At 52.0% G+C, this 11,562-nt stretch overlaps 3 protein-coding genes across 3 annotated transcripts; all 3 read right to left on the bottom strand.

Annotated features, from left to right (window-relative positions):
- Nucleotides 1-72: 72 nt before the first annotated feature.
- Nucleotides 73-1,848, bottom strand: N7498_005292 (C2H2-type zinc finger protein; the record flags this gene model as incomplete). The annotated part of the gene is made up of 1 exon (XM_058452354.1): nucleotides 73-1,848. One exon carries the CDS (start codon nucleotides 1,846-1,848, stop codon nucleotides 73-75), a length of 1,776 nt encoding a protein of 591 aa, XP_058308892.1.
- An 802-nt stretch (nucleotides 1,849-2,650) lies between these two features.
- On the bottom strand, nucleotides 2,651-6,900 carry N7498_005293 (putative membrane-tethered transcription factor (SPT23); the record flags this gene model as incomplete). Its single annotated transcript, XM_058452355.1, has 3 exons — nucleotides 2,651-2,782; nucleotides 2,834-6,217; nucleotides 6,271-6,900. The coding sequence occupies 3 exons, from the start codon at nucleotides 6,898-6,900 to the stop codon at nucleotides 2,651-2,653; spliced, it is 4,146 nt and encodes a 1,381-aa protein (XP_058308893.1).
- Nucleotides 6,901-9,322: 2,422 nt separating this feature from the next.
- On the bottom strand, nucleotides 9,323-11,429 carry N7498_005294 (putative RNA binding protein Ligatin/Tma64; the record flags this gene model as incomplete). The annotated part of the gene is made up of 3 exons (XM_058452356.1): nucleotides 9,323-10,410; nucleotides 10,467-11,298; nucleotides 11,409-11,429. 3 exons carry the CDS (start codon nucleotides 11,427-11,429, stop codon nucleotides 9,323-9,325), a joined length of 1,941 nt encoding a protein of 646 aa, XP_058308894.1.
- Nucleotides 11,430-11,562: the final 133 nt, after the last annotated feature.

The following is an 11,562-nucleotide window of genomic DNA, read 5'->3' on the forward strand; positions in this document are numbered from 1 at the left end:
GATCAAGTCAGTCGAGGCTGGCTTCTATTCACACTTCTATCTACATTAAATTTCATTAGTAGGCACTGGTCCTTAACCTGCCCCGGGGCAGGTGGCAAAGCCGCTATTAAACCGACGAAACTCTGCAAGACACTCGGGACTTTGCCAGGCCCAAGGCATCCACTGGTCAATCAATGCTGCTGTTTCCAGTTCACGAGCGCCATTTTCTTCCTGTGTCCCAATAGTCTCTGTTGGATTGATGGTCCACGGGAGCGGGAAGATAGGGGCTGAGCATATGTGGGATGAAATGGCACTGGCCATCGTCGCTGAAGAGTTGATCCCCATTCCGTCTTTGAAAAAGTTCAGCCAGTCGGAATTATCTGCTGCCGTTTGATTCCAGGAATCGTCATCTCCGTATAAGAGACAGCGTGCCTCCCTTTGTATAGATTCGTCCGTGATGAGTGCCCCAGCTGCTTGCTTCGCACGGACAAAGCGGATGAGATGTTCCGTCAGTTGCTCAAACGGAGTTGGCTGGATGGTTGAGTGTTCTTGTTCTTGACAAGCAGTGTTGCTTTCTTTACTCACCTTTCCCCGGCGGGAGGCACTGAAGGGGTCGATACCAGTAGATTCGATCCCAATCAGATACGGTGGCATGGCATTGTCAACAGCCAGAGCTACCGCCGGAACGAATCCTCGGCAGCCTTTCCAGTCCTTCATTGTAGTTCCTTCCTTGTAATGGCCGGCAATGTGATCATTCCGTTCAGACCACCGAGTGAATGTCGCCGCACAGAATCCACACCGGGAATTGATATCTGTGACCTCCGATTTCCATGACGCTATGTTGGCTTTCGCATTGTCTATCCCATGTACTAGACGTAAGTGCTGACGGAGGTGGTCTTTTCGATAGAATGTTCGCAATGAAGACGGCTTGGCCTGGCAGTCCCAATAATGATGCTCCTGGATGTGGCTATCCGATGGGTTGTCGACATCGCAAAAGGCGCAACGTGGCGTGCCGGTTGATTCATTTTCGTATGTCGGTCCGAACGGTGCGCAAACCCAACTCTCCAGTGACAAATGCAAGGTCTTCTCATGTCGAGTCCAGTCATACTTTGATTTGAAAGTGTCTGTACAGAAAGTGCACTGGTAAGGACGCCGTTGAGTCCGTTGGTCGGAACGGACGTGCAGCACCGGTGAACCCTTTCGGTTGCGTCGCCGACGACGACGTGTCGGTTCGCGCACATAGAATCGACCGAATGATCCAGATTGATCGGAGCCAAAGCTGTGAACGGAAGATGCAGAGCTACTCGAGGCACTTGACCTGGTGGACTCGGATACTGCAACTGACGGAGAATGTCCGTGCCATTTTTGGCCTCGGCGATGGGAAGTTGTTGGGTTCTGAGGGCCTGGTCGTGATCTGGATGATGGACTGCCATTCGAGCGAGCCACGGAGTCCATGATATCCGTCAGATACGCGGCTTCCATCTCCGGGGGTGAATTTTTCCAGCGATCCAGAGGATTGAGGACATGCCATCCTTCAGTGCTTGTATCAGAAATTTGATGAAAAGGCTCGCTGTGTAGCTCAAATTCATTGGAGAAAGATGGCGATGGATCGCTGTTTGGGATGGCCAGTGGGTCTTGACTCACTGCCTCCATTCCATCAACGCTGGAGTAGTAAAGAGAGGACGTCTCTGGAAGACGAAACGCCGAATCGAAAGCATTCTCTAGGTCATCAAATGGATAAATGAAATTGCCAGACTCCATTATATCGGGCGTATTCGTCTCCAGCTTCTCAACGGGCCCATCAACCCCGCATAGAGGCTCTTGAAAGACCGGCAGATCAGGCAGACCGTCAAAGGATGGGACTCCCATCAATGATGGAGAAATGTAGCTGTGGGAACAATGAGCTGATGTACACGAACAATAGATTCAATAGAGGAACATACCCGAAATTTGACGAGTATGGTTCCTCAGCGATCTGCTGTCCGGTGGGTGGCCCTTGGGAATTGAACTCTTCATCCCGACGTGGTTCTACACGTTCCTCCATAGCATGGAACGTCTGATGTGAATATGCATATATGCCACACAAATTTCAAGGCCCCAAGATGTTGAAATTAGGTCATGTTCATGATCTCTACCACTGCGCAATCTGGATCAGCACCTGACCGGATGACTGACTCAGCTGCGCCTTTCGCATTTCCCGATGCGAAATAGTGGCTCCATCTATACAATGTTGGCTTTCTTGGGTTCTGCGAACAAGGAAGACATTTCAACTGATCAGAATACCCGTCTTTATTTTGACCTCGGAGTCTTATGAGATTGTATTATAATCAGCCTCCACAGAATCAGTGCTCGCAGTAATTGAATTCCATTAAGTCTCTATCTACTTCTGATAAGGAGCAACGCCTGGAAATTTGAAACGGTATTGTTGTAAAAGAGCTCAATTGTGTGAACAATTTATCTATGCAAGCTAACCAAAAGGGCTATTTCGTCCTTTCAAGTTGAATGTATATAGTCGTAGTCTATCATTATACGCAGAGCTAATGAAAAAAAAAATAAAAAATAGAAGGCCAAAGAGGCACAAGAAAAGGCTGAGAGCAGACAACTCGCTCAGACGGAAACACCGGACCCAAAGACAGCAAGGGGAAAAAGAACTAAACAAAAGAAAATATCCCTAAATGCCCATTTCCACAGCCCGCTGTGTTGCGCGAGCTTTCACAAAATCATAGGTTTCCGTGACGCCTTGCCAGATACCGGGCACATAGTTGCGAATCCATGCGAAAACAACAAGAAGCAGAAGGGGAATCTAAAATGATATTAGTGAGATGGTTTAACCAGAGGATGAGTAAAGACTTACCCAAACAAAGTAGAGGTTCCGGTCGCTGCCCAGGCCCTTCATTCGCCGGGCCTGATGCTCTCGGAGGTGCTTCTGTTGTTCACGCGAAATGACCTTTCGGCCGATTGTGATGTCTTTGAGATCGTCCTTGGCTGATGCAGGACGCTCGGTTGTAGTAGCAGCGGCTGATGTAGATGCGGACGCAGAGCCAACATTGGTCTGTGCTTCGAAGTGCTGGTCCAAAGCCGCCTCAGTGGCTGCACGCAGAAGAGCAGACTTCTTCATTTCGGCCTCTTCCGGTGAATCCTGCTGGTGTGGGTACAGTTCATCATAGGACGGGGGTTGAGTGTGACCCTGGGCAGTGTTGCCCTTCAATAGATCCCACCATCCATCCCGAGCGGTAGGTCGGTTAGGCACCAGATTAGTGATGCGACGCATCATTTGGTTGGCCTGGTAATCCGGCAGCGCGGGCATGGGAGGCAGAGCAGGAATATTGGGGAAGGCATTGGCCACACTCTGCTGGAACTGATGAATCTGTGCAGCCAGCTGATTCCGCCATGCGACGATCGTTTCTGGCGTAGAGAACCCACGAGCATCGCCCGGTGTCGCAGGGGATTCAACAGTGTCCATGACCGGCGGAATGACATCTTGATGCATGCTTGATCGTCGTGACAAGCTCAAATGAAGAGGATTGCCATCAGAGTCCTCGCTATCCTCGTCATCTTCCAGATCGCTCGAGTCGTCGACGGCATGGCCCAATGAGCCAGAAGCCGACGAGGCCTCCCAAAGGGAGTTGAGAGACGCAGTGCTGCTGTGCCTGCGGCGGGAGCCGAGGGATCCAACACTGCGAGACCGGTAGTGACGAGACGGAAGCAAAGCAGCCTGGTGGGCAGTGAGGGTGGTCGCCAAGTCGGCAGGAGTGAAGCCTCGCACACTGCGGGCATTGGCATTGGCACCTGTCAGACGAAGTCGGTGAACGATGTGAGCATGACCATGCAGAGCGGCCAGATGCATAGGTGAATTGCCCGTGTTATCTTGTACATCAGGGTTGGCTCCGCGCGCCAAAAGTCCGGCGACGAATCGGGTCAAACCCAACGAAGCCGCGAAGTGAAGAAGACTCTGACCGGTTGTGTTGCGAGCGTTGTAGCGTGGGGGCCGCGGGCTGTCGTCCAAGTCGATGAATTCCAGATAAGTCAGCATTTTGGAATCAAGATCGCTGAGCTTGCCCTGGGATTCGTGCCCTGGCACCTGTCGCTGATGACCACCAGAGGAGCCACCGCCCTGCATATCCTTTTGCATGTTAAAGATAGCATTTGGGTCGCTTCCCATGATCTGCTGAGCTGTCTGGAATGCATCCGCTTGACTGCCCAGCTTTTGTCCAAGAATGTTGAGTGCCAGGCGATACATTTGCAGCTCGCGGTCATCCACATATCTAAAGAATAGTTGTTGTTTGGGCATGAGCGTCTGAGGTTGCTGCACTTGACCGAAAGTCGGGTGCTCGTGTTTGAACATCACTGACACCAACCCTGGCTGAAGAGCAGGAGGGGTCAAGCAGTTAAGGCACTTATCACCCCAGAATGTGGTGGTAGTTGCGAGAGTATCACCAAAGACAACCTCCATACCAGGGTAGAAGCCACTGCCCAATAATGTAACCTCTGTACCTCCGGTAATTGAACCTTCAGCAGGCACAAGTTTGTGGATCACCGACGGCAACCGGTTGGGAGTAGTAGCGAGTGAAGGCCAAATTTGACTTGCAGAGTTGGCACCAAGCGCGAGAGCAAGGTTCTGATCCTGGAATCCGTTGCGGCTAGAAGCACCAGGGGTGCCGGGACGACTGGGCTGTGCCGAGTTAGGCGCAGATCCCATAGGTTGTTGAGCCAGGCTGTCCAAGCTTTGTCGTTGAGCAGGCCTGGGGTTGAAGAACGGATTGTGATCGTTGCTTTGATTAGGCGTCGGGGGTCCATTTCCATATTGCCCGGACATAGCCGTTGGTGTCACAAACGGCCTCTCTGTTGGTGAAGTGAAACCGCGGGCAGCGGCGAGCTGTGCAGCATTGTTCATAGCTGAACTCGATGATTGAGGTGTCTCCATCCGAGTCATCGTCAGCTCCGAGGGCAGTCTTGCTGAACTGCTGTGCTTCCGCCTCTTGGTCTGCGGGCCCTGGAAATCTGTTGGCGAAGCCTGTCGAGATAGGCTTCGAGGTGTTTGAGAGTTCGATGAAACGCCATTGGTTGAGGACTGAGCTGTAGCGAATGAGCTCGGTGTCAGTTGGTATTGCGAATTGAACCTTTGCTGGAGACCTTGAAGGTCAGTGGGGGACTGTGGTGACGCAAATGCACCATTGGCTTTGCCGTTCTCGCCATTTAGACCGGATGAAAAGACACCAGCACCAGGCAACGAAGATCCGTCTGACAGAGCTGCTGCAGGACCCGTGGGAGGTGCAGATGGAGCCTGCGTTTTGTGATCGTCGGTGATCATGATGGAATTTGTGATGGCCTGAGCAACAACGTTGTCCATGTGATCCTTAACCGTGAAAATGACCTGGAACCCAAGCTTCTCGTTCTGATGCCGGCAGTAGCATGCAATGCGCATTGGCAACTCTACCTGCATCGATCCCGGGGGAGCTGACGGCATTTCGTTATAGCCAGAAGAAGTGTTTTTGGGCGGTTCTGTCCATTCCTTGAGTTCACTCGTGTTGAACACAATCACGCGCTTCTCCTCATCTTTCTGGAACAGCTCATCTTCCTCAGGCTTTCGTTGCTTTTTGCGAGAAGCGCGCTTGCGTTCTCTTTGGATACAACCTCCACAAATCTTCACATCTCCACCATCCAATGGCCGCTCCTCCTCGATGCCATTCGCATTCCGCTCACCCCGTGTCCGAGCAAAGGCCCGCTTTAACTTTTCTCGGTCCTGCATTGCGCTCGAGCACACCAGACTGGTATGCAATCGGAGAGTGTCGGGAGTAGATTCGGTAGAAGGAGGGGCGAGGAATTTGAGTTTGGAGATGGTGTGTGACGGCAGGCGCAACTTTTTCACGCCGGCTGGCAGTGGAGAGAGCGTTAATCGGATGGGAATTTGGGTCTCGACGCGAGATTTGAGAGATGTCGGATGGACTGTCAGAACAGGCTGCAAGTTATTCGCGGTATCCATCTGATGCTGGGCCGGGGAAGACACGAGATTGGCCGGGAACGGTAACGAGCCGGGGGAGTAAAAGTTCATGCTATGCGATAAAGAAGGGTTGAGCGGGGACTGTCCGTTCATATCGATGCCACCGAAACTCTCTTCCAAAAGCGAGGATGGGGACTGCCCGGTCCATTGCGGAGCGGACAGACCGTGAGCAGACCCCGAGAAAGGAGATTGTTCTTTCAGTCCAAAGGAGAAGAAGGGGGACCCGGGTGTATGAACCTGGAGCATAAATTAGAACATGTCGAAGCATACCGGGGATTGGGATGACTCACTGATGGTGCTACCGGGGCATCGTTTGATGCCGGTACAGTTGAAACGCTTGACGGACTCCAAAGGTGTGACTTGCTTAGGTGCTGAGAATTGGGCTGAGGCGGGTTATCGGTTTTCAACGGACTGGGGCTGCTCGCCGCACTTTCGAAATCGAATGCCGCATCCATCGCCTTGTTGCTAGACTCCAAGTCCGGAAAGCTGCCATCCATAGGGTAAGACGGTTCTATTGTGAATGGAGATTCCTCCTTGACCGAAGCCAAGTCGGGACGCATCCAGTCCTCAGAGGGAAAACCGGTGGCTGACAATGGGTTCTCGCTGTGGGCGGCGGAGTTTGTGGATGCGATCGAGGCCTGGCGCAAATGAGTTCGGGGTGACTCCGATGAGGAACTGCGGCTCGAGTTGTCCGGGGACTCTGCCGGGGAATCAGCGGCCATGGCAGGCGGCTGCCTCAGGGGGTGCTGATTCAGGAGATGCTTAGAGGACTCGGGAGCGGCATTAGAGCGGGAGTGGGTGACATGGGAGAAGAGGTCGTCAAAGGCTCCTCCAGCCGTCTCCGAGGGCATGTCCAGTTTCGTGGGGTCAAGAAAATCCATGTTGACGTTGCGGAAGGTGGTCTCCATCTCATCGTCCATGATGATGGGGTCCAGGGCAGGGAAGGTGGGAGAGGAGGGATTCTCTGTCGGTCCCATGCTTCGTCGTGCCTTGAATCACTCGTCCTCGAAGGCAGGGGAAGTATGTGCGACCTGCAACCTTCGCCGTGTTCTGGATCCTGATGGATGATCGCGTGTGGATTGTTGGGGAAGCGGGCCGGGGGAAGAGTCGATCGGCGAACAAAAGACTCGTGCAGTAGAAGAGTTGTATCACGCGGTGTACCCGGATCGGTCTCCCGAGACCATGACTCCTGGGACAAGAGTGAGGATAGGCGAGTGGTTGAGTGCCGGGGTCAAGGGAAAGTGACTGCCTTGTGGAGTCGAGAAAGGAGAGCGGGAAAACTGTGAGTGCCAATCGAGACCGGCAGAACCGCAACACGGGAACAACGTGGGAGACGAGATGACACTTGATGCCTCACACTCGGACTCGAGATGGTGTTCTCCGTATATCCCAGTATAGATATGATGTGAACCTATGTCAAGTTCATGCAACTAGTATTCAACCGGGCAGATCAGACAGCTCGACGGTGCGATCAAACAGACACCTCAGGCAACAAAAGCGGTGACCAAGACGGTGACCTCAAAGTGTTTTTCGTCTTACGTGGCATCCATCCGATTCGCTCCTTGGGAAACAATCATCATTGTCCTAAGGGGCCTCCCCGCCTTGGGGTATCTGACACGGGTGTGCTATCCCGGCATCATCTGTTGTTGCCCTAAATTCCTTGCTATCTTCACCCTCAATGGATCCAACTCAGATGGGCAGAATGATCGACATTGCGAGATACTTTCACGATACTTTTGCCCCTCGCTTCCGACACGGACTGGCCCGCCAGTGCTTACTTAGACGCTGCATGAGCACACCCTTCCAAGTAGATTGTTGATGACGAATACGAGTCCGGCTATCATGCTTTCACGGTTTGTGTTACGCTATCGCCATTCTCCTAATGTCCGCGGGCCCCTGAGTAACCTCGATTGTGAGACAACATGGCCTTCTCGCAATCCTTGCTGCATACACTTTTCCTATCACCGGCTGTAAATCACTCACGCTATCAGTAGAAACGGCCTAGTAGACGGTCCAAGAGCCACCATGCCAGGTTGTTATGCAACCCGTATGCACACCACCGACGAAACTCAATTGGATTGGGTCCAACTCAGAGAGACGCGTTCCTCGGGAGGATATCGGCGATATTCGTCGGCTATAGAGCCGCTTCTTATGCCGCCCATCGGCCAGAACCTCCTGGCTGCCCTAGGAATGGATTGGCTGCGCTCAGACCTGCGTCCAGGCCCTCGTGGGGGCCATTTTTGCCTCCATGGTGTTGAGAGTGCTAAAATTAACCGTCAACCCATCGGATAAATGAATAACTGTCTTGCAAGTTCTACAGGAGTGATTGCCCTTTCGTTTGACTCGCTCCCTCCTTGACATGCCTCCTCCGGACCGTCCAGCGCAAATGCCACTCTCCAATTCCAGCCCAGGAAAAACAAATAATAACGGCCGCCTATAATAAGATTAAACGGTCAAGGCGGTTCGGTCCTAGACCTGGACTATATGCAAATGTCTTGGCCAGGGTGCCTTTCCAATGAAGGATTCATACCGCACAGGTCCAGAGTGCTTTTAAGACTCCGCTATGTGCAGCGTGCCGAGCCCGCCGAAGGTTTCAGAATAAATCCCCAGATGCGCGCTGCAGCTCCCCCTCCATCGCCACAGGGGAGATAAATGATTGATTCTTGAATGGGGCTCAGCCTTTCAAGATGACGTGAACATTTTGTTCGACGATCATCACTAATGCCGAGATGTGAGATCAGCAGTCTCCGAAATGGCGAACACAAGAGTTAGAGCCCTGGGCTGTACCTTTTGCACCTGGTCTTGGCTCCACCTGCGCGGCTTGAAAATATCTTTGATAGCTCGCCAGTGACAATTTGACTTGGAAATGACATTTAAGAAAGACTAGTCGCTTTTTCAAGTGTGCACGCTCTACGCTCGATTATACCATGCCCGCGCAGCTACAGCATCTCTTTGAATCAATCGAGCTGCTCTGACCTCAACATCATACGCCTTCATTTTCATTGCGCGGCAATGATGGATTAGGTTCTTTCTTCTTTGTCTGGATCAGGATCTGGTATCTGGTCTTTGAGGTATTTTCTTTGGACCGAGTCGATATGTAACAATAGTTACATTTGCTCTCTTTTCCCTCCTTGTTCAAGGGGACGACAGGCCTAGGCTTTTCTGGGTCCTTTTCTTTTTATATACTTCCAATGGATGGACTTGTTAGACTGCGCAAACTATTGCTACGTAAATATAGAGTATAGTATTCCCTCAGAAAGCATGCACCAGAATCTCGAGATGCATTCAATGTTCCATTCCAAGGTTGTGGTATATTGCGAGTCTAGATGAGTGCATACAAATCTATTTCTTCTTCTTGGATTTGTCCACGACATCCACCCACTGACTTTTCAAACCACGACGGACAAGGGCCGTGTCAATGGCCTTTCGCTGATCGCCCTGCACCAAGACCTCCATTACACCCTTGGGGGCACCATTGGCCTGTGTGACACTGGTGCTGCTGGCACACTTTTTCTGCAGCTCCTCCGCCAAGAGACTGGGGATGATGCCAAAGACTTCCAGGTTCGTCACTTTGGTGACAACCTTCGAGCCTGTGCGCTTCTCAATGGTGATTTGGGCCTTAGGCGTCGCACCCGCCTTGGGCTTGACATCTGCCAGCGTCTGGCCTGGCTTCAAGATGGCATAATGCGGTTGCAACATTGAAGTGTCTTCCGTGATGCGTTTAAGTAGACCGTCGCGTGTCACCATGCCGCGCTTCAGTGTACCTTGATCCTCGGAGGAGCCTGATGTGAAAACGGTGTTTGCGAGGTAGGGGTTGAGGTTGATGATTCGTCGGTTCTCTTTGGTGACGATTGGTGGGTCTTGCGACTGGAGGTATTTATCCAGATGACTTGACACATCCGAGTACGTGTAGTAGTTCTTGGGGTTGCTGGCGGGAAGAGATGGAAAAATATCTGGCGAGAGCTTCGATGTTGCTCGGTACAGGGTTTGAACGGTAAGTGATTGCCCAACTGTTGGATCGGCATCCCCAGTTGTAGCAAGCTTTTTACCCTCCAAAGCAGCTGGCTTGTTGCCGCTCTCCAAGGCCGCCTTTGATGGCAGCTTGTATGGAACGAATCTATCCACACGTTGGTCGTCAAAGTCGACATCCCAAACGTAAGTCTCTTGGCCACTGCGATCTTTGGCCTTGATAAGCTTCAGTTTGTCGAGATATTTGATAAACTTCTTGACGTTCTTCCAGCTGGTCTTCTTGATTGTGTAAAATTGCACTTCCTGTGCTGAATAGATCGGAAGGTAAGGCGTGATCAGATTGGCAATCAAGACCGATGGCGAGACTGGCAACGTCAGGCCATGGGTAGGGGCGGATGGATTATCCTGCTTGAGTTTCCAGAGGGAATAGATGAAGGCTTTGATGAAGGCCTCGTCGATTTCTGAACATTGTGAATAGGTGCACTAGAGTTGTAAGTAAGCGTGAAAGGGCACATACCTTTTGTCGAAGGCTCCTCAACCTCCACCGTAGATTCTTCCACGACAGCTGAAGCCTCTTCACTGTGTGTCTCATCACTGGTCTCGATAGGCCCATCTTCCTTCTCATCAAGCGTCAGTTCACCAACACCTTGCTCAACCTCATCGATGTCTTCGTCATCCCATCCCTCGATATACTCGGGGGCTGGACGCCCAGGCCGTGACGTTGAGCTCCAGGCCCACAGCTCATCACCTTCCCAGTGAAGACCTCGAACAGCATGACCCTTTGTACCCTGGACTTCACCAAGTGCTGAGACATCAATCTCACAAATACCCACAAATGCCGGAACCGTGTGTTTATCGCAGCTTGCGACAGCAACAACTGAATCCTTTACGGCCTTCGCTGGGAATGGAGGCTCGTTCGCAAGGCCGGGCGTCATGAGATCCGCTCCACCATGCAGCTTCCGCATCACCATCTCCGGAGTATATAACAATGGAACCAGATTTGGGTTATTCCATAGTGTGTAGACAGTAGGATAGAGACGTTTGGTGTATCCAGGGCCATGTTCCACTTTGAACCACAATACTCGCTCTTCCTCGCCTGGATGAGCGCCAACGTACACGATGCCCTGAACCTCTCGTAAATCCGGACCAGCGGTTGTAGTGAAGCGCGCGGTCAAAGAGTTCTCAGGAAGGAGAGAATTTCTGATTGAGGAGAGGGTAGGTACTGGGGCAGAGCCTGCACTGGGTGCATCGGAGGTTGTTTCGGAGGGTAGGGAGATCTGGTAGTCTTTGATGATCTGGTCGGCGATCTTCCTCCGGTCGGAAGACCGCAACGGAGACAAGTTCTTGATCTAACATGATGTCAGTACACTTCATTTCAGAGACATGGCGCGTTGTTGTCGAGGCAGCGCAGTCGATAGCTTTCAAGGAGGGGTAGTGCGGGGAGAGGGTGATCAGTTACCGTAGGCTTCTTCTTAAACATTATGAAGGACAAGGACGCCAGATAGCATGGAGAGCTGATCAGGAAGCTCTACCGCTACTCACTCGAGCTGTTAAATACCGGAAAGCAGGCGGTGTCACGAACGTGGGTGAGACAAAGTCGTCGAGTTGAGTCA

Source organism: Penicillium cinerascens (genome assembly GCF_028974065.1).
Source record: "Penicillium cinerascens strain IBT 15544 chromosome Unknown contig_5_segment0_segment0, whole genome shotgun sequence".
In the NCBI taxonomy this organism is placed as follows: domain Eukaryota; kingdom Fungi; phylum Ascomycota; class Eurotiomycetes; order Eurotiales; family Aspergillaceae; genus Penicillium; species Penicillium cinerascens.